A 21,270-nucleotide genomic window follows, 5' to 3' on the forward strand; every position below is an offset into this window, starting at 1 on the left:
TCCCCTTGGGGTGAGGGTCACAACTGCCTCAACTTTTACAACATGGCACCAGCAGAGCGACTCAGTGTATGGCTATGAGAGGCCTTCTGCTTTTCCTGGAGAAGATCTAGATCTAATCAGGAAGCATACAGATTCCTTTGGAGGTTTGGGGACACATCTTCTCTTAAGAGTGTTTGTAGTCCGGGGCTTTTCCTCTGCTGGATGTACATGGCATCGGATACTCCTCCTGGCTACGTATCTTCCCAGACATGAGGAGGAGACTGGAGTTGAGGCCAAAAGATAGAGTTAAATACACACAAAAAGAAAGGGAGTCCCATAACCAATATTTAAGACATAGTAGGAAACGGAATAAAAAATAATTTTAATCATATCAAAAAGCCAAACCAAAGAGAGACAGTTCATGGAACTTATAGGTCCCATCTCGGCAGCCGGTGCTCTTCTCTGGACGAGGCCAGTGCCCCATTATCCCAAGGCATCAAATGCCACTAAGATGTTTGGATTTTGCACCAAATTCTGGGCATGGCTTTTCCTCTGAAGAACTCACTGATTTGAAATAACGAAAAGTGAGAAACAGGGAGCTCTTACATGATTCCCCAAATCTGAAATGGGCTGGAGGTTTCCCAGCTGTCTTACAGCCAGTGAAGTTTCCTCTTAGACCTTGTATTGAGCTACAAACAAAGGACGCCTGAGCTGGCCTTACCCCTGGAGCCTGCCCAAGGCTTCCATCTGGAGTTTTCAGAGAGAACCCATCAAAAGCATCAGAGGATGCACGAGGTATTCAGATGTCCTTCCTGGGCTCTTGTTCTCGGGTAAGCAGGCTGGGCAGGGGTGTGCCAATCTCCCACTCTGAAATCTGGGCATCAGAGTGCTGGGGGGGACGTGTTCTCTTCCTCCGCCCGGGATTAGCGTTCAGACCTCCACCAGCAGCACGTTTCATAAGCTGCCGATGTTGGGGAAGCTCTTCAGTTTCTCAGGAAAGTCGTCCTTGTACAGGACAGGGTCGGCTCGGTGCTCCACCACCTTAAGAGGCATTGTCCCAAAGACAGAAGCAAACTTGTTGATGCACTCAGACCTGTGGGGTTTGGGGAGGGCAGTGGAGCACATGAGAGGGACAGGGGGTGGGGAAGAGAGAAACCGTTCGAGAGGCTGAGAGATGAGAGCAAAATACCAGTACATCGTCTTCAACATCTACAAGAGAAACGCAAGGATCCCCAGCATGCTCCCAGGTTCTTAACACGGTTGGGAGGGTGTGGATAAAGGAAGTGATCTGGGGGGACTTCAACTAGTATTTTGGTGGGAGAAAGGGAACCAGGGATGCTGTTTGGAGGCCAGGGGCCTGCAGAGGTCAGAATATCTGTTCCCCTCCCCCTCAAATTCCAGTCATTCTTCCAGCTCCGTAGAAGCGGGCCTCAAACCAAGGTGGATTAGCTGCCAACAATCCTTAACCCCATCCCTGCCAGCTAAAGAGAAGACAAAGGGTGGAGAGGCAAAAGGCACTTGGATCTGAGCTTCAGCCCACTCAAGTTTAAAAGGGAGAAGGGAAGATCTTACACGTGGAGCGATGGAAGGCAGGAGGGGGCAATGGGGCGCTGAACCTCAATTTCAAAGGACAAACACTTCAGTCATTCAACCCACATCTACTGCGGGCCTGTGAGTGGCAATCTCTGGGAATTATGGGTCAACTTCCATAAGCTCTTCCATGAAAGCTGAAGTTCACATAGGACGGCTTTCATAATTTTAGCCACTCCTGTGTTAGAACCGGCAGCAACAAAGCAACTTAGCACTGCTGGGGGAGGAGGCAGTTCAGCACCCACCCCCTGAGAGGGGAGGTCAGACACGCTGGCAGGAAATGGTTCTGGTCAATCAGGCCAACTGAGTGTGACAGCTGGCTAATGAGGACACTTTAGCATCAGACCCAAGGGGGAAAACAAGCCCGTAAAAACCACTTTCGAAGCTAAGGGGCCCTCAAGGATGGATTTCAGAGAGGTCAGTATTCTCTCTCAGTCAGGCCCGCGGCACCTGAGAACGGGTTACCAGGTAGGGGCTGAATTTCAAGACACAGACCAGAAGGCTCTTCTGTCCTCAGAGATACTGTAAGCCTTGTTTCAACTTATTTTAATCAATAGCTTTTATTTGAGTCCTTTGAGCTTTAGCAAGAAACCAATAAATAAAGAAGCCAGTTACTATCAATTCTTTTCTCTTGCTTATTCTCTTGGTCAAAACGTGTTACTATTTCATTCTGAGCTCTTCCAGCTAATAAGATCACTGTGTCCATGACCACAAACCAACAGCAATTAACATTTATTCTATGCTCCAGGCTGTGTTACAAGTGCTTGACATGTATTAGTAACTCACTTCACCCTCACAACAACCCTGTGAGGCAGGTCTACTATCCTTCCCACTGTACACTGGGAAGACAGAGACACATCACAGAGAGGCTAAGAGACAGGACCAAAGGCCAAATAACTAGTAAGAGGCAGAACCAAACCCAGGCATTCCGGCTGCTGAGGCTAAAGTCTTCATTATGAGATGATACACATTTATTTATTAACATAATTCTAGGGTCTAAAGGGAGGAGCTGGAAATTAACAACTGTTGAGCACCTATGACGTGCCGGCTAATTTACATACACGATCTCAATGATTCCTTTAAATATCCCCGTCCATATGCCCAAGGATTGGTGTATAGTAGCTTCCTGCTATGGTTTGAGAAATTCAGGCTAAGAGAGGCTAAGGGACTGCCCAAGGACCCCGAGCTGGAAAGTGGTGGAGCTGGGTTTCAAACCCAGTCTTGCGCTGGCAATAGAGCCCTTGCTCTTTCTCTCAGACTCTACGATAACCCACAGGTCACTGAATTTCCCTCCTGTTGGCAGTCTTCTGAGACTCAGGAGGTCGTAGTCCCAGGTACCAAATTGACAGGAGACTGGGGAAAAGACCGAGGGGGTTTAACAAAATGGTATGAAGCAAGCACTGGACAACAGCTTTTCTCTCCTTAAATCATGAGGTCAAGGCAGTGGCAGACTAAGTCAAATGTCCCCAACATCTTACTTTTGACAGTTGTTCTGCCTATAAACATGTACTTCTAGTTTCCAGTTATTCTGCTTGTAGACACTGGCCAGCAAAGCCCAGCCGTGCCCAGCAGAGGTGCCAGCGAGCATGTATTAAAGAAGAATCATGGTTCTTGGCAGAGGATGGGGCTCTAGGGCCCCCTGGAGAGCACTGAGGACAATGTCTCCTCTGTAACTAGACCTGCCAACAGGGCCGGGCCACAGGCAAGAGGCCACTGGGGCTCAGGCCAGCTTGACTTGTTGACAGCTGCCCCGGCTAACCCAGGTTAGTGAGTCCTTCTTTCTCTCCACACAGCCTGCCCTGAAGAAGTGGCTGCTCATGCTGAATGGTAAAGGTCCTTAACTCTCCTGACAGGTGTTGACTGTGTTTCCTACTTTCTTTTCATGCAGGGGATCTGGGTTGGGCAACAGGTTAGGGTAGATTAAGAGTTTGGCTGATTGCTGGTGGCCCACCTGAGTTGTTCTGTCAGGGGTCCAGCTACCATGTCAGTAACTGTTCCCCTGGGTTGGTTTTCTAATCAAGTACAGACAGGCTAAGAACTGCCAATGTCTATCTCCAAAGCGCTGGAAGTGTCTGGGGGAGAAAGGACTAACAGTTTTCAGTTTTCCTTTCAAACACATACAATTACCTAAAGTAACCAGGAGCCTTCAGGATCAGTGTTGGGGAAATTGGAAAGCGAACTAACCTCGCCAGGCCCCGTGCTACAGGCTTTCATGTATTATTACTCCTTTCACCTCCAGCATATAACACACTGTTTGGTACAAAGATGCTCAGTAAATATTTGTTGAACCCCTGAATGTAACATGATAGATAGTTAATATATCTATTTTAAGAAATGAAAAGGTTGGAAATTCAGGATAAGGTAAGTCAATTTCCTTAAGTTGGACAGCTAATAAGTGGCTAATTCATAATCTGAACAAAGACTGGCCTGAATCAAAATACAATGTTTGTTTCTTAAATCAACACTGTCTGTCTGCTGTACTGTCTTGACCTGGGTAAAGCTATTGGCCAAAATGAACAGTCACAAATTCTTCTGCTTCTTAAAGAACTAACAGCAGGTGACAAAGCGAGAGAGTGGCATGGACATATATACACTCCCAAATGTAAAACAGATAGCTAGTGGGAAGCAGCCGCACAGCACAGGGAGATCAGCTTGGTGCTTTGTGACCACCTAGAGGGGTGGGATAGGAAGGGTGAGAGGGAGGGAGACGCAAGAGGGAAGAGATATGGGAACATATGTATATGTATAACTGATTCACTTTGTTATAAAGCAGAAACTAACACACCATTGTAAAGCAATTATACTCCAATAAAGATGTAAAAAAAAAAAACCCAAAACAAAACAGAATCCCTGGCCTATAACCACTAGATGCTAATAGTATTCCCCTCCCCCCAACTTGGAACAATCAAAAATGTCTCCAGACATTGCAAAAAAAAAAGAACTAACACCAGGTCCTGGAAATGGATGCTGGGTAGTAAAAGCCATTCTCCTCCACTACTGAGATTTCTGATCCCAGACCCCAAATATAAGAATAAACAAGCTTACTGAACCACAAAACTCAACACAAGGTCATAACATGCAGAGTGGTTAACTCCTTTCACTCTTTTGTGCAAAAATGTGGATTCTGCAAAGGCAACTATTTAAAAAATAAAACAAATGAACAATTCTGCAGTTGTAACTCCATCTCTTGGTCTACCCAACAGGGCTTAAATCACGTCTTCCTCCCTCCCAATCTAAGTGCCTTATTTAGTAATTCAGTCATTCATCCGAATAGTTCTGCTCTCAGTTTCTAATTAATTTCAAGATTGATTTCCTTCTGTTCCCTATCACATTTCTCAAAAGGGGAGCCTACATTCACTGACTCTACTTCCTCACTACCAGCTCACACTCTTTAGCCCCATCAACCTATGACATCATTTTTTCCAAAGTCACCAATGACCATTTAATTCCAAGACCACTTCCTAGTCTGCATGTTCCTTGCTCCTCCCTGCTGCCGAGCACTGGAGACGCTGGCTCTCTCCTGGCCTCGCCAGTGGCTGCTTCTCTCTTTTCAGTTCCTCTTTCTGTCTCCTAAGTGTCCGAATTTCTCAAGAGTCTGCCCTTGGCTTTTCTTCAATCAACTGCCTTCTCTGGACAGATGTCTTCCAGATCTCCATCTTTGCTTTACTCTTTTTTCTAAAGTTCTAGTTCCATATTTCCAACTGCTTGCCCTGTATCTACACCTGCATATACAGAGGGCAAGACCCAAAACTCACCCGCCTGATTGCTCTCCAGCTTCACACGCGATTAAATCTCCTGGCCTCATTAATTACACTGTTAGGTCCAACATTCATCTCCTTCCCTCCCCTAACTGGCGTTCCTCCTAACTGTATTATTTACACTGTTAAAGGTACTACCATTCCTCCTGACTGTCTTGATCAACTGCTTCTCCATAACCTCCCCATACCTGTTCAGCTGGAAATCAAGTGCCAGCTTTTCTCCTTTGGGGGGAAAAAAAATCCCTTGCAATTTAATCCATCCCTTCTTCTCCACACTCAACTTCGTTCAAGCCTTCTAACTGTTCTTCTTTCTTCTGTCTCTTTACCTTCATTCCGTTCTATGCACCACTTCCAAATCAGCCTCAAAACAACACTTTGATCAAGCTACTTCCTATTCAAAAACCTTCTATGGCTTACCAGAGCCTGGAGAAAAAAGCTCAGCTCCTTAATTGGGCATCCAGGGCTCTCTGCAGTTTGGCACTAATGGGCCAGAAGGCTACGCTCTTGCCAAACTGGATATCTTGACTGCTTGCCAAATGTACCTTGGACCATCCAGTTTCCCTGCCGAGGATCTCCTCTTCTTGCCCAGAGTTGCATCGGTTGGAATCCCAGTGACCTTTGAAGGCTCACTTCAAGTGCCACCTCTTACAAAATTATTCCTAATAATTGACTTAGCAAGAAGTCACTTCTCTTTCCTGCGATCAGGTATAACATTTTGAGCCTTCCTTATGACACTTACCACATATAGCTTTGGATTAAGTTTTACACACACACACACACGTATTAAATATATATACACACATGTGTGTGTACCTGTTATTGTTAATTATAAACTCTGATAAAATCAAGCCTACCAACAACTGGGCAGTTGCCTATTCTATTTTCAAAAGCCTCTTCCCACGAGGAAGCTTCCACATTTCCCATAGTTACTTTCTTCAGTGTTTAATAATAATTATATCTAACTTAGTTGTTTAGCTTTAGCATGAACTTTAAGGGCCATTATTAGGTCAACTTTTCTCCATACAATTCCTTTCTTGGACCCTATAACCCCACCATTTTAACTCAGTCCAGTCAATAACTAATTGCTTAATGCTATGAAATTCTTCCCAACACAGAATGGGGGTAGGTTTACGTAACAAGTGCATGTGCTCTAATATAACCATAATTGGTGTCTCTTCCAAATGAGCTATGACAGTTGATGTCACTGTCCTTGACTGGGTAATACTTGATACCAGTGACAGATATTCCCAAAATCAAAATAATATGTTATTTCATATTGATGGTTGGTAAAAGTCATGTCATTTGGGTAAGACATTTATATATGAAAGAGATAAAGAGATTATTTAGAGAGTAAGAGTAAGAAGTATAAGAAGTAAGAGTAAGAAGGAGTAAAGCATTATAGAAGAATCCAGGCCAAGTGAAACAACTCGCTGTACAAAAAAATCGTCCAGGCTCGAAGGACTTTGATATAGCTGATAGATTTCAGAAATGAATGCCGCAAGCAGATGCATATGAGACCTGTGGAAACCTGAACTAGATATCTCATTCTAATGTCTTTCTCATGACATTCTCTGAATGCATTCTGGTCCCTTGACAACAGTGTTACTGGCTGTCAGAGCTTGCTGTCTTGTGTAAGGGGCTGCCTTTTGGAAGAATTAGGTTTGATTCAGGAGATTCGAAGCTTGGGGACCTTTGGGATACAAGTGAGAACTATTAGGTCTACTCTTAAGATTATAAAGGTCTTAAGGGAAGACAGACATCTCCCACTTCTTTTATACTCACCTACAAGGCCCTGTATTACATCCACACAAAGGGGTGCTTACTGACCTACTGAATCGCTATAAAGGGAGTATTTCAGAGCTGCCCTGCTTCTCTCTCTGTAATGTAAGGAGCTGTGCTTTCAATTCCGTTCTTGGTAGGTGTTTCAGTTGTGTCAACAAAGGTAATTTGTCTCTAGTGGGTTTAGTTTAATTCTTTCTAATCAAACTTTCACTGTAACATGGAGATATTACCCTGGAAAACAATCCAGTATTTCTTTGGAATTAACTCGCTTCCACTTGAATGACTGTGGATAGTTAACTGCCTAGTCCACATGGAGAATCTGGCTTCTGGAGCTTAAGGCCGGCTATATTTTTAAGACCCTTCCAGCCATTACAAATTGAGTGAGTAGCATTCCAAATTAATTCTTTGGGTGACCTGGGCTTGAACTAACCCAATTCCCACGTGCAAAAGGAGGTGACTAGGGCTACCAGCTGCTGTCCTTATATCTGCAACAAAGTCCCATAAACAGGCCCAAGGCAGGAAATGGGGATCAGAGGCTAGGGCAGACTTTTGGTTAGAGGCTCACTCACCTCTCCACCATGTGTGTCTGGTCTAGCGAAAGCCCGTCGATGGCCGTGCACTCAGGACACTTGAATTTCTTTCGTGGTGTTACCTGCCAGAAGAGCACAAAAATATACTTGGCTGCCCGTGCCAAGGACAATAAAATCATGCTCATGACACCACTCTCTGCACACTTCTGTTCTATAAGCTGAGATGCCCACTCCCACTGCAGGCACACATGCACACACACATGCCTCACTATTCCTCCATTCAGTTCTGTCTGGCTCGGCCAACAGCAGAACTCACAAGGGCCCAATAAAAAAGGCTTGGAGGGCTTTTGCCTTCTGTAACTGGAAAGAAGTGGTGATGACAAGCTCCTTAATTCTTGTTTAATGACTGTTTTCTCACTGCCAAGGTCCTTGTATAAACACCATTTGTTCTTGCAGCCATAAGGGCGATGAAATACAGCTTCCCATAACTTTCACCGTAACCTTAGTTCCAATAGGCGCTCATTCTCCTTCTTCCAGCTAATGGCAAATGCTATGAGCAGCACCATGCTCTTGAAAATGCCAGGTTATTTTGCAATCCCGTTGAGTCAGGGAAAAAAATCCAATGGTCCTTTGCCCTCTGAATCCTTTTCCCTGACTCTCCCCACCACCCTCCCATATGTTAAACTTCTAATTTTTTTTTTAGCAAACTCAGGAGGCTGCTATCCTAACCTAGTGAAGATAAGTAACCAGTAGAGAGATGGGAGGGGAAGAAAGCTAGATAACTAAGACCAGGCTAAGAAGCATACAGACCTGAGGAATTACTATCCAGAGTAAGTAGGCACAGCTAAGAACATCTTGAAGCATGTCAAAAAGCAAATTTGGAAATAAGGGGAGTTCCTTTAAAACTAGTTTTGTAATTTACATTCTTTAATTTTCCCTGCAGTGAGCTGTTCACTGAGTTATTTAGAGAGCTAGGGGTTAGGGTAAAGATTGGGTCAAGTCTGAACACATAGTGACTTTTCCTCTTTCCTTAGTCACTTTGGTTTAATCTAGCTTGTCTCATCAATTAATAGCATGAGGAATCATTTGGGGATGCCATACCATGCGTCCAACATAAGCTTCCAGTACAGGAATCTGGCCTAGAAGCATTGCCCATTTTCACATATGGAATTCTAATCCAGAAGGAAAGAAAGATCAAGACGATTCCACTGTTATACAGAAGTGTACTCTCCCTGCATTTCTAGGGGTCTGATTTGAGCAAGATCTACATTTCAGGAACAGACATCTATTACACATACAAACATCCCCATGTGATCTCAGCTTTTAATATGTTACAGGAGAGGTACTGTTACAAACTGGTAATCGCTATCTTAAAATAATGTTTAGGACAACTACAGTTATAATTGTACAAAGTGTACAATCTTCTCAGCATCTATTAAAAAAAATCAGCTACCTTAAGAAAGATGTAAACTGCATTCTTTAACAAAAAGAACTAGATTCCAAGTCACGTTTGAGAATAAAATTGTATTTTTTAAAAAACATGATTTGTAGATTGACCGCCACAGCCTTTATCTCTGATACTGGAGGTTACAAACTATAACTAAAAAAACCCCTGTATATTCAGACTATACTACAAAGCTACAGTAATCAATACAGTATGGTACTGGCACAAAAACAGAAATATAGATCAATGGAACAGGATAGAAAGCCCAGAGACAAACCCACGCACATATGGTCACATTATTTTTGACAAAGGGGGCAAGAATATACAATGGAGAAAAGACATCCTCTTCAATAAGTGGTGCTGGGAAAACTGGACAGCTACATGTAAAAGAATGAAATTAGAACACTCCCTAACACCATACACAAAAATAAACTCAAAATGGATTAAAGACCTAAATGTAAAGCCAGACACTATAAAACTCCGAGAGGAAAACATAGGCAGAACACTCTATGACATAAATCACAGCAAGATCCTTTTGGACCCACCTCCTAGAGAAATGGAAATAAAAACAAAAATAAACAAATAGGACCTAATGAAACTTAAAAGCTTTTGCACAGCAAAGAAAACCATAAACAAGATGAAAAGACAACCCTCAGAATGGGAGAAAATATTTGCAAACAAAGCAACGGACAAAGGATTAATCTCCAAAATATACAAGCAGTTCATGCAGCTCAATATCAAAAAAACAAACAACCCAATCCAAAAATGGGCAGAAGACCAAATAGACATTTCTCCAAAGAAGACATACAGATTGCCAACAAACACATGAAAGGATGCTCAACATCACTAATCATTAAAGAAATGCAAATCAAAACCACAATGAGGTATCACCTCATGCCAGTCAGAATGGCCATCATCAAAAGATCTAGAAACAGTAAATGCTGGAGAGGGTGTGGAGAAAAGGGAACCCTCCTGCACTGTTGGTGGGAATGTAAATTGATACAGCCACTATGGAGACCAGTATGGAGGTTCCTTAAAAAACTGAAAACAGAACTACCATATGACCCAGCAATCCCACTACTGGGCATATACCCTGAGAAAATCATAATTCAGAAAGGTACAGGTACCACAATGTTCACTGCAGCACTATTTTCAATAGCCAGGACATGGAAGCAACCTAAATGCTCACTGACAGATGAATGGATAAAGAAGATGTGGCACATATATACAATGGAATATTACTCAGCCATAGAAAGGAATGAAATTGAGTTATTTATAGTGAGGTGGATGGACCTACAGTCTGTCATACAGAGTGAAGTAAGTCAGAAAGAGAAAAACAGATACCGGATGCTAATGCATATATATGGAATCTAAAAAAAATGATACAGATGAACCTAGTAGCAGGGCAGGAATAAAGACACAGACGTAGAGAACAGACTTGAGGACACAAGGGGGGAAGCCGAAGTTGGGATGAAGTGAGAGAGTAGCATTGACATATATACACTACCCAATGTAAAATGGATGGCTAGTGGGAAGCTGCTGCATAGCACAGGGAGATCAACTCGATGCTTTGTGACCACCTAGAGGGGTGGGACAGGGAGGGTGGGAGGAAGGCTCAAGAAGGAGGAGATATGGGGATACATGTATACATATAGCTGATTCACTTTGTTGTACAGCAGAAACTAACACAACACTGTAAAGCAATTATACTTCAATAAAGATGTGAAAACAAAAAGAAAAAAAAACCGTATAAAAAGTGTTTAAATCATCAAAGCCTAGCTTCAATTTCACAATATGACAGCATCAATCATAGAATCTTAAAGCTAAAAGGGAGCTTAAAGTTCATCTATTCCAAGGCTTCATTTATAGTTATGAAAACTTCTGAGACTCAGAGAACCAGAAGCAAGCCCCAGATCGCAAAGTAAGTTAGGGCAGAGCTGGTCAAGGATGCCTCCTACCTTGATAACAGCTTTCCCTGTGACGTTAGCCACCAGGAAATTCATGGCAATATCTTCACAGTTCATATGAGCATCCACCCAGTTCTTGATGTCCCCAGGCATCTTGTAGGTATACAGGTAATTAAAATACTGCCAGGTGAGACAGAAAAGGAGACACATTCAAATAGCAGTTCCCTGTGGTTGATACACAAAGGGCAACTGAGCCATGGCAGGGGGACAAGCTTTCTCTCGTAAGATTAGTCACAAGCCTGGATCAACAGAAAAGGCAAAGGAAGTATTAGAATGGTTTTTGGTCAGGTGACCAAGTGTCTTTAACACTGTCATTCTTTAAAAAATCACTTATAGTAAGCAGAGGTGTGTACAGTATGGTGTGAAGCCCTTGTAAGATGTAGGCCCTCTGGACTGATTAATATATCATATGTTTAATAAATATTGTTCAGAAACACACTACATACTGATCTTCACTAAATCCTTCCCCCGAGTCACAATGTTCAACCCTGTTTTCCATATTCTTTCTATAGACTGCAGATAGAAACAGATATATTAATGGTGGATTGACATTGCAGACATGTCGTTTTTAAAGTAAAACAAAATAAGGCAATTCTGAAACTACATAACCTATATGTATGAAATAGTACAGAAATTTGTGGGCTAAAAAAAGGTATTTATCAGTCTACCACAAACCCCAAGAATTATAAACCTTATTTATTTATTTATTCTTTGCTAAGAACAAAAACTCATTTCTGGATCTAGAGCCCTGAAAAATATGAGGGCAGCAGTGCTGAGATAACAACACGCAATCAATATAAATACAGCGAAGTCAAATTAACTGTGCTGAGCTGCACAGATCTTTTTCCTGACATCAGTTCCTTATGCCACTGCTGACAATTGACAAGTTATTACTGTTTAATTAAGCCACACACTCCCAGGGAGCACTCCACCATCAAACAGAATATTCTAAAGTCCAATGCATACCCTTCAATCTCTCCCTTTAATAAAAAAAAAAGAGTCAAAAACATAGTGACAATTCTAAGAGAAGAAATACAAAAGGCTAAAATACACACAAAAGGAATTTCAACCCCAATAGTTATCAAATCAAAGTGAAACAATAAGATCCACTTTCACTTATCAAAATAGCTAAGTTTGATTTTTTTAAAAATGTTTTTCATACAAGGGAGGGTATGGTAAGATACTTTTGTAGTTTGCTGGTAAGAATGTAAATTGGCACAAACTATATTGCAAACAACCAACAAATATATATATCAAAACCTCCCGCAAATGTTCATAATTCTTCTAGGAATCTATCATTAATGATCTTAAGTACAAACGGGTATGAAAATGGATATTGCTCATTATTTAAGCATTTGATATAAAGCATTATCTAGCAAAAAAATTAGATACAACCTAAATATCCAATGATAGAGAAACAGTTATACATGATTTATGGAATATTAATATAATGGTATATTAGCAATTATGTTAAGAAGTTGTTTATGAAGAAATGTTAATGATATAAGAAAAAAACTCACAATATAATGCATGCAAAAAGCAAGCTAATGAGAATATTTACAACTGTCTGTACGTGTGAATTAGTAAATCAAAGAGGCAAACTGCAAAAAACATCTAAAGTAGAAAATTTTTCCAAAACTCGTGAAAATTAAGTTGGGCCAAATAAAACGAATATCATACTCTTGGTTTGCCAACTCAGCCCCACTTGCCCCAAGCCTGCCCCCAACTTACCTTGTGATAAAAAGCTGCCCCCGTGAGCACCATGGACACCTCATTGGTCCACTCAGACTCATACTTCCACTTACTCATCTCATGGTCCCAGAGATGCAGGCGACCCGGGTAACCCACCAACCGGTCAGGAAATTCTCGCCAGACCTGAGGACAGAAAAACATCTGCAATCAACTCCCAGTTCAGACAACAACCAAGCACAGTGCTCAGTTCTTTAAACAGTATCGATAGAGTCCCCACATTCAAATCTTCACATACTAAGAGCAGGATTGGCTTCTGAAGACATTTGATCCAACAGATGCTAGTTCTTCTGCCAATATTCAAAGATAGATGTGATTTATAATTTCCTCCAAAACTTCCCCGTGCTTGCTTAGAAATTTCGAGTAATGTAGAATAATAGCTTCCTGAATTGGGCCAAGGTAGGTAATCTCTTAACATGTGATTCCACTCTTAATGAACACACAAATGAAGACTAAATGGAACCCTGATTTATAACAAATTTTGATCATTGTGAAAACTTACAAAGTCTCTGTTTCTAAAAAAAAAAAAAAATCTATCTGGAGCACAAAGACATTTTAATGATCTTTTGGAAGCCTCAAGTATACAGAATTTGTCTGATTCTATAATCTGTAACATACTGAAAACAAAAACTTGATTTCCGCATTTGGAAAGGTTCTTAGATATAGCTTTGTTAAACAGAATTTGGTATATGAGGGGCGGGGTACTCCCAATACCTTTCCCCATGTATTTCCGTATAATTTAGTTTAACCTTTAAACCATTAACCATTAGTGAATACTGACAATTTACCAGCTGTCCTGGTGCCGCTTCTCAGCACCACGAATCCTCATCCTTGACCAGGCCTCTAAACAGCAGAGTTCCAGAGGGCCTACTCCTGGCCCCTATTCTCTTCTTTCAATTCTCCCCTCTAAGTAACATCTAGTTTCAATCACTAAATACTGTCTCTACTCTGATGACCTCTAAATGTACGTCTGGCCCGGAACATTTCTGAGACTACCAACTACTTACTTAATATCTTCAACTGGATAAACAATAGGCACCTCAAACTTAACATGTCCAAAGCATAACTCTTGATTCCATATCCTCAGAAAAGCCATTCTCTCTGTCTTTTCCATCTCAATAAGTCATCTAATCCAACTGCTCAAGCCAAAAGCTAAGAGTCAGCCTTTATTCCTTCCTTTCCCTCTTTCCCCACATCCAGTCCATTACCAAGTCCTACTGGCTTTACTTCTGACTCCCTCTTACCATTTCTGCTACCACTCTCTCTAGCTCAAACCACCATCATTACTCATTACTAGATTACTGTAGGTTACTGGATTACTGTAACAGACTTCCAACTTATTTCTTTGCTTCCACTCTTGCCCCTCCAAACCATCATTTACAGAGCATCACTAAGAGGACCATTCTTAAAAGAACAGTAGGGTATTCTATACAGGGTAATTCAATCAGTGGGCTCCATCCTATTAATTTATATATTTTTTCATTATGTATTTTTTCATTATATATTTACCCAACACCCCAGTGTCACTGAGTCCAGGAAGGATGCTTTATTGCTTTCCCAAAGGCAGAACCAGTATACTAGTACTCCCCCTTTTTTAGTTTGCTAGGGCTACTGTAAAAAGTGACACAAACGGAGTGGCTTGAAACAACAGAAATCTAGAAATCCAAAATCAAGGTGTTGGCAGGGCCATCGCACCCAGGGGAAGGAGCCTTCCTTGCCTCTTCCCAGCACCTGGGGGTTGGCTGTCAATCTCTGGCATTCCTTGGCTTGTAGATGCGTTGCTCCAAACCTCTGTCTTCACATAGTCTTCTTCCCTCTCTGTGTGTCTCTGTGCCCAAATTTTGCCTTTTTATAAAGATTCCAGTCAAACTGAATTAGGGCCTACCCTAATGATCTCATTTTAACTTAATTACCTCTGAAAAGACCCTATTTCCAAATAAGGTTACTAAGGGTTAGGATTTCGACATACCTGTTTTAGATATGTTCAATCCATAACATCCCCCTACAAAAATCTTTAAAAAACAAAAAATGGCTTCCTATTGACTAAGAATAATAACGAAACTCCTTAGCATGTTCTAAACGGCCTTCCTACTCTCCAATCTCTCTCGTACCACATTCTCCCACAATTCACTGGCTTCCCTGTTCTTTAACTGTGAGTAGACTAGACCTCAAGCCCTCTGCACCTGCTATTTCTTCGATGGAATGTTCCCCCAGATCTTCAAAAGGCTGGTTCATGCTCATCAGTCAGGTCTCTGCTTAAATGTCACCTACTCTGAGAGGTCTTTCCAGACCTTCCCATCCAAGGTAAATGCTGTCCCCCAACCAGCCACTCTTCATCACGCCCCCTCACTCCATGCTTTTCTTCACCAAACTTTCATTTCTTGAAATTGCACTGGTTATTTACTGTCTACTCACTATCTCTTTTCCTCCCATAGCGTTTAAGCTCCATGAGGCAGAGACTCTGTCTTACTCACCGCAGCCTCCCAAGCACAAAGCACAGTGTCGGCACATGACAGCATTCCATGCACACTTGTTGAATGCACGGGGGGGGCAAAATCTCAGCAAGCAAAAAGCTGAGTATGAAAGAAGGGAACCCAAGATCCTTCCTCTCTTCTTCACAGCCAGAGCTAGTATACTTCTTAATGCAGAAAGGAAGTCTGCAACAGTACTGATCACCAGTTACCATTCATAATAATGTGATAGCCTTTGTGTGAGAAGATCACAGTAATAACTCACCATCACTCAAGCACATGTTTTAAATTGCTTTTCCAGCAGCGGGTAAAGGGACATTTGCTGAGTCATTACACTCTCTTGCCCAGGCCTTATGATCATCCACATGCTTTCATGGGCTGTCTGACCAGGGTCTTGAACGTGGTCTGGAGCTGTGAAAAGAGGTTTCCTTCGTGCAGAACCAGCTCACCTAACAGGCCTCTCCAACCCACAACCTTGGCCTCATTAACACCATGTTGTAACCAACAGAGTTAATCGGCCACAGGCATCATCATAATAGCTGTAGACAAATGAATCCATGTCAAACATTTCCTCAGATGTTTAATGCTGCTGGTGTGTTCTCTACTCTGGGGTTTGTATTTCAGCAGATTAAAATAATATGATACTATTACAGTTTTATAGAGCCCAGAGCAACAACATAGGCTGTGGGCCATAACTTCTGTCTGGCCTGTGGGCCTGAACACGCCCCACCAAGCGCACAGCCAGGTTCCTTTGCTTGGCACCAAGCACCTGCCTGTTCAAGTCACACCAGGACCACAGTCGTCAATCCATCTCAATGGGATTAAAGAGATTTCTGAAGGGCTCCGAGCGCAAGTAACTACACTCAACACCAGTGACGGGCACGGTGGAGGAGAGTGGGGTAGATGGGGGCATCCGTTCAGCTGGCACCTCTGCTGGATGGAAGCTGCATTCCCCCTCCCTGTATTTGAGTCAACACAGCTCTCTAATCTGTGCAAAGGAAGGTTGAATCACTTTCCCAAGGGGTTCTTTTCAAGCCCCCATCTGCAGCAATAATAATAACACTGGATCAGTTTTAGGGTCCAAGGCTGTTGAGATTTCAGTCCTCTTCCTGTTAGCTGAAGCCACTTACCAGGCTCCTCTCCAGAGACACTTAATTTGGTAACACTGGGTCACAGAACGCTGAACTACGCTGCTCTGAAAGCATCAGAGGTGTCCCGAATCTCAGATGCCTTTGGAGCCTTCGGTGAGAGCTGTTCCTCAGGCGGGGCCTCTCTGCCCTTGACTTACTCCAGGCAGCTGGATGCAATCAAGATACCATCCTTGTCACTTCATCTATAACTCTGCAGCTGACTGCAGGATCAAAACGGAGTGGAACAGAAGGGGATGGGCCTTCTCTAGCCGAGCCCCGGTGTAGGACGAAGTCGATTATGTACACAGTAAAGCATTTTCCCAGCCAGAAGAGCAAGAACTCGACTTCGACCCCTCCCCTTCCCTCCTCGCTACCCATCTCCCACTCTAATTCAAGTTTTTTCTTTTTACTTCAGGGAAATGCTCCGGGGTCAGCCTTTGGTCATTACTAACAGATGCCTTTATATATTGTAGTGCAGGAATTTGAAACTTCACATTATATCCCTATAGTTCTAGTAATAGTGCTCCCAGAGCTACGTTCAAGTCACAAAGCCATCATTCAGTTGTTTGCCTATACTACTGAAGTCCTCCATATATAGCGTCATCCATTTTTAATTGCACACATCTTTTAAGACAGAGGCCTACGTCTGTTATAACAAACTCCATGCCTTGGTTAGGGGCTTAGCAATAATTTGAATAGTCCTTACATTTGGGGCCTATTCTACATCACTATTCAAACAGAAATTGTAATAACCTAATACCATCCTAACTCTTTCCTTCCATTCTAATTTTTATAATCTTGGTCCCAACCACCTCTTACCTGGATTATGGAAATATCCTCCTCTCTGGACTCCCAGCTGTGCTCACACTTCTCTATTTTCAGTTATCTATCCCCTTTTTTTTTCCTTTTTCTTTTTTAAGCTTCCTGAGGTCTTTTGTGTCTTCCCATTACTAGAGGATGAAACTAAGATCTTCTACCTTTTTTTAAAAGGCACAGCAGCCAGCCTTGATTACTGCTTATAGAAAGTACGCGGGGGACGAGGTTAACGTATATCCACGCCTAGCTCTGCCACTGAGGAGTTGTGCCCCAGACCTACTCAAGTTGCCCTGCTTCCATTCTGCCCTCTGCAAAATGAGGGGTTGGATTAAATGACCTCTAATGAACTTTTAGGCCTAAATTCTTATATCTTCTTCCTCACTGACCTATTTCCAAGGAAACGAATTCAGCAACTGTGATCAGTTGCTGGCCTGCATTATTTTTACTTTGTTTAAAATGCCACACCCATACGGGTACCCAATAAATGTTCCTGAAAAGAGGATATAATGCATTATATTCTAAGCCAGCTTAGAGTGCATATTAAACTCAGGGTGTGTGCTAACCACAGTCAGATTCAGGAAACAGACTGGGGGTGGGGTGGGGGAGGGAGAAGGTGAAACAACAGGTGGCGCCCATCTGGGATGTCCGATTAGGAGATCACGGGCTAGCTCCAGGAGGAAAGGAACTCTCTGAAGTGGCTGCTACAGTCATCACACTTTCAAAGGCATAGTTCCCACAGGGATATTGCTACTGGGTGAGAGGGTTGCCACATGTATCAGGATTCATGAATCAAGAGATGGACTAAGAAGTGGTGAGGGAAACGGGGGTGGGGTGGGTGGAGAGGGGGCAGAACATGGACGCAAGGTACCCAGACTGGGCCAGGGTTCATTCCTCTCCTTGCACATGCCCCCTAGGTTTTGTTGATCCCTAACCATCAAAGTGGAACAGAACGCTGTGACCCAGCCCAAGCCCTGCGGCCACATGCGAGGGTCAGTCGTGGCAGAGTTGCAAGGAACCCAGCTTGCAGACGCCTTTGAGTTAGTGGCCGTCCTTCCCATCAGGACTGTCTTGCGTGCTGCCCAGATGGGAAAGGAGGAGCTGGCTGCGGTCCAATTTCTAGCTGGTTTCCACAGAGAAGCCAGTTATCGGATTCACTCTCAGCCCTCTGGGAACAAAGCTCACCTTTTATATTTGGAATTTCCTGAAATGAAGTGGAATGGAGGGACTGATTGGCTTCATTTTCAGCTCATGCTTTTAATTACAATGGTGGTTGGTAGTTTTTGTCAAGGGGGTGCTTTGCAAAAAGCCAAAGAGCTTTTACCCATGCCTGGGACACAATTAAATGCTAATGCTGGGCATCTAGAGCAAGGGAGCCCAAAGTTGTCATCTGGAGTGCCCTAATGCTGATTGGTTTTGACAAATACATGTACACGCTGCATTATGTATTAAGATTTACCTGTTACATCACTTCAGTCTGCCCCAGAGACCTTTCCAACCCAAGGCGGGGTTCTGCTTAAAATTAGCCAAACAGGAAACGCCCCATCATGGGAAGGCTCCTGGGGTTTTGGCAGCAATCCTATTTGCCCCAGTCTGGCTGGAGGTTAGTGCCCTGGCGCTGGGGCTCATGATTGCCACTCCTCTCAAGTTCTCTCTTCAGGCCTGGGGCAGTGATGAAGGTAGGGAGACGGACAAGGACTAGTCACAGCTGGTAGAGGAGCATGTGCGTTAAACCTTTCACGGGTACCACTGTTAGGAAGACACCACTGAAGAGGTTGCTCTAAGACATCTGCCATCTCACCAGACGGCAGAACCACAGGCCTTCGGTGGATGGTAAGAAGAGACTCACACTCCGGCAGTGTGAGCTGTGGACCGCCGCCCACGCTGACTCAGGGGTCACTTGGAAGGTGGAGATCATTTGGTCCAGTCCCCTCACTGGACAGATGGGAAAACTGAAGGCTGGACAAGAAGCGCTGTCCAGAGGTCACACTGCTAGGTCATGCCTAACTCCCCGTCCAGCCTCTGCTCACGAAGTCCTGTGATTTCCCACTCTCCTGATTCTAAAAAGCACTTCCTCTCCCCACACTCAGGCCCTCACTTGTCACACAAAGAGGTCAGATGACGGGGTTTAAAGTCACAGTGTCAGTGTGCTCAGCTGTGTGCAGTTGCTGGCAGAGATGGTTAAGGGTCCTACACACATGCGAATGACCGAGGTGGGGAACAGAATGGGGGAGCGAGAGGCAGTGGGGAAAACGACAAAACCTTTTGCTCCCCTCAGCATCCATCTTCTGAAAGCCGAAGGCTCTTCATGAACGTGGTTTCCATTGAGCAGAGAAAGCCACGTGCTCACGCTGTTAAAGGAAGGAAGTCCCATCAGCTGTGTGGCAAACGAGTGAGACACCACTTAGGACACCGAGGGCCTACTGGAACCTTGTAATCCGGGAGGCTCTGGGGCAGGGAAGGAAGGACAAGCAAAAAGCAGCTGAACAAAAGATTAAACTCAGCTACTATTTTTCATGAGGCAGTGAATCTCCTGAGAGATAATAAAGAAGGGAAGGAGAGACATGAGTTTGAGGGGATGGGAGGAGGCAGAGATGGGTCAGGATCAGGTCACGGGCTTTCTAATTTCGTGCTCCTTAAGACCCACTAAACGTGAAATCATTTTTATTTCCATAACCTCAACTCCAGTGGGGGTGATACTGTTTCTAAGTCTGGTCCCAGGGGATTGTTTAATGACGTTAAAAGAAGAATAGTGATCATAAGCCAAATGGCTATTCCCTTTAAATCCTGCACAAGGTAGAAACAGAGACTTCAGCTTTTATAAATAACCATTACCATCAAAATTTCAACTTGACCTTGGTGAGCCTTGATTTGACTGACTGGAGACCAAAGATATCAGCTCTGTCCAGCAGAAAGGAAGTAACTCTCCTTACTTCACATCACTGCTCTGCCCTATCACTCACAGATGCTACTGCAGAACTGGTCAGGTTTGTTTTCTTACTGTGCAAAGGGAGGAAATGGCATTCACCACAAACTGCAATCCTGGCTGACTCTGAAGCATAAATGTGGTTCCAAAACGATTCTTTAACGAGTTAATTAATCGGAGTGCCCTATATGTGTGCTTAAACTCCATAACCTCTTGGTGGAAAATCAAGAAGCAGAGGAACTCTTTTTAAATCACTTATTTATTTGTATCCCATCTACTTCAAAAAAAAAGATTTGGGATGTCCTACAACAGAAGGCAAAAACTAGAATAAAGTCCAAACTATCAAAACAGATGATGCCCTCAATAACATTTCTTTAAAGATCCAGAGATTCCACCTATCTTAAAAATATTAATCCTGGACTTCCCTGGTGGCACGGTGGTTAAGAATCCGCCTGCCAATGTAGGGGACATGGGTTCGAGCCCTGGTCCGGGAAGATCCCACATGCCACGGAGCAATGAAGCCTGTGCGCCACAACTGCTGAGCCTGTGCTCTAGAGCCAGGGGGCCACAAGTGCCGAAGCCTGCATGCCTAGAGCCTGTGCTCCACAACAAGAGAAGCCACCACAATGAGAAGCCCATGCACTGCAAGGAAGAGTAGCCCTCGCTCGCCGCAACTAGAGAAGGCCCGCACGCAGCAATGAAGACCCAACACAGCCATAAATAAATAAATAAATAGATAGATAGATAAATAAATAAATAAATTTAAAAAATACTAATCCTGCTATCGAGTTCTAGAAAGGCAACCCAACAGCAAGCTGAAGTCACAGTCTAGGGATGGAGAGATTTGGGTGTTCCTATTTATTAATTCATTTACACATTCAACTCTTACTTTCTGAGCTCCCACTATTTTTTAACTAAACATTTTATTTTGAGATAACTGTAGATTCAAAAGTAGTTGTAAGAAAGAATGCAGAGGGAGACTGTGTACCCTTTACCCAGTTCCTCCCAATGGTAACATCTTGCAAAACTATAGTGTGACGTAACATGATATTCACACTGACACAGTCAAGATTCAGAGCATTTCCATCAGCATGAGGGTCCCTCTTGTTGACCTTTTATAGACCCTCCCTA

At 43.3% G+C, this 21,270-nt stretch overlaps 1 protein-coding gene across 1 annotated transcript in view; it reads right to left on the bottom strand.

The window, feature by feature from the left end:
* Window positions 1-342: 342 nt before the first annotated feature.
* The window catches only part of EXT2 (exostosin glycosyltransferase 2), a gene marked incomplete at its 5' end in the record, with an annotated part of 124,655 nt that continues 103,727 nt past the window's right edge, over window positions 343-21,270 (bottom strand). The window contains 4 exons of the mRNA XM_079707386.1: window positions 343-1,072; window positions 7,679-7,761; window positions 11,042-11,170; window positions 12,782-12,925. Coding sequence (XP_079563512.1) covers window positions 934-1,072; window positions 7,679-7,761; window positions 11,042-11,170; window positions 12,782-12,925 — 495 coding nt within the window. The 3' untranslated portion in view covers window positions 343-933. The remainder of the gene's footprint in view (window positions 1,073-7,678; window positions 7,762-11,041; window positions 11,171-12,781; window positions 12,926-21,270) is intronic.

Source organism: Hyperoodon ampullatus (genome assembly GCF_949752795.1).
Source record: "Hyperoodon ampullatus genome assembly, chromosome: 7".
Taxonomy (NCBI): Eukaryota; Metazoa; Chordata; class Mammalia; order Artiodactyla; family Ziphiidae; genus Hyperoodon; species Hyperoodon ampullatus.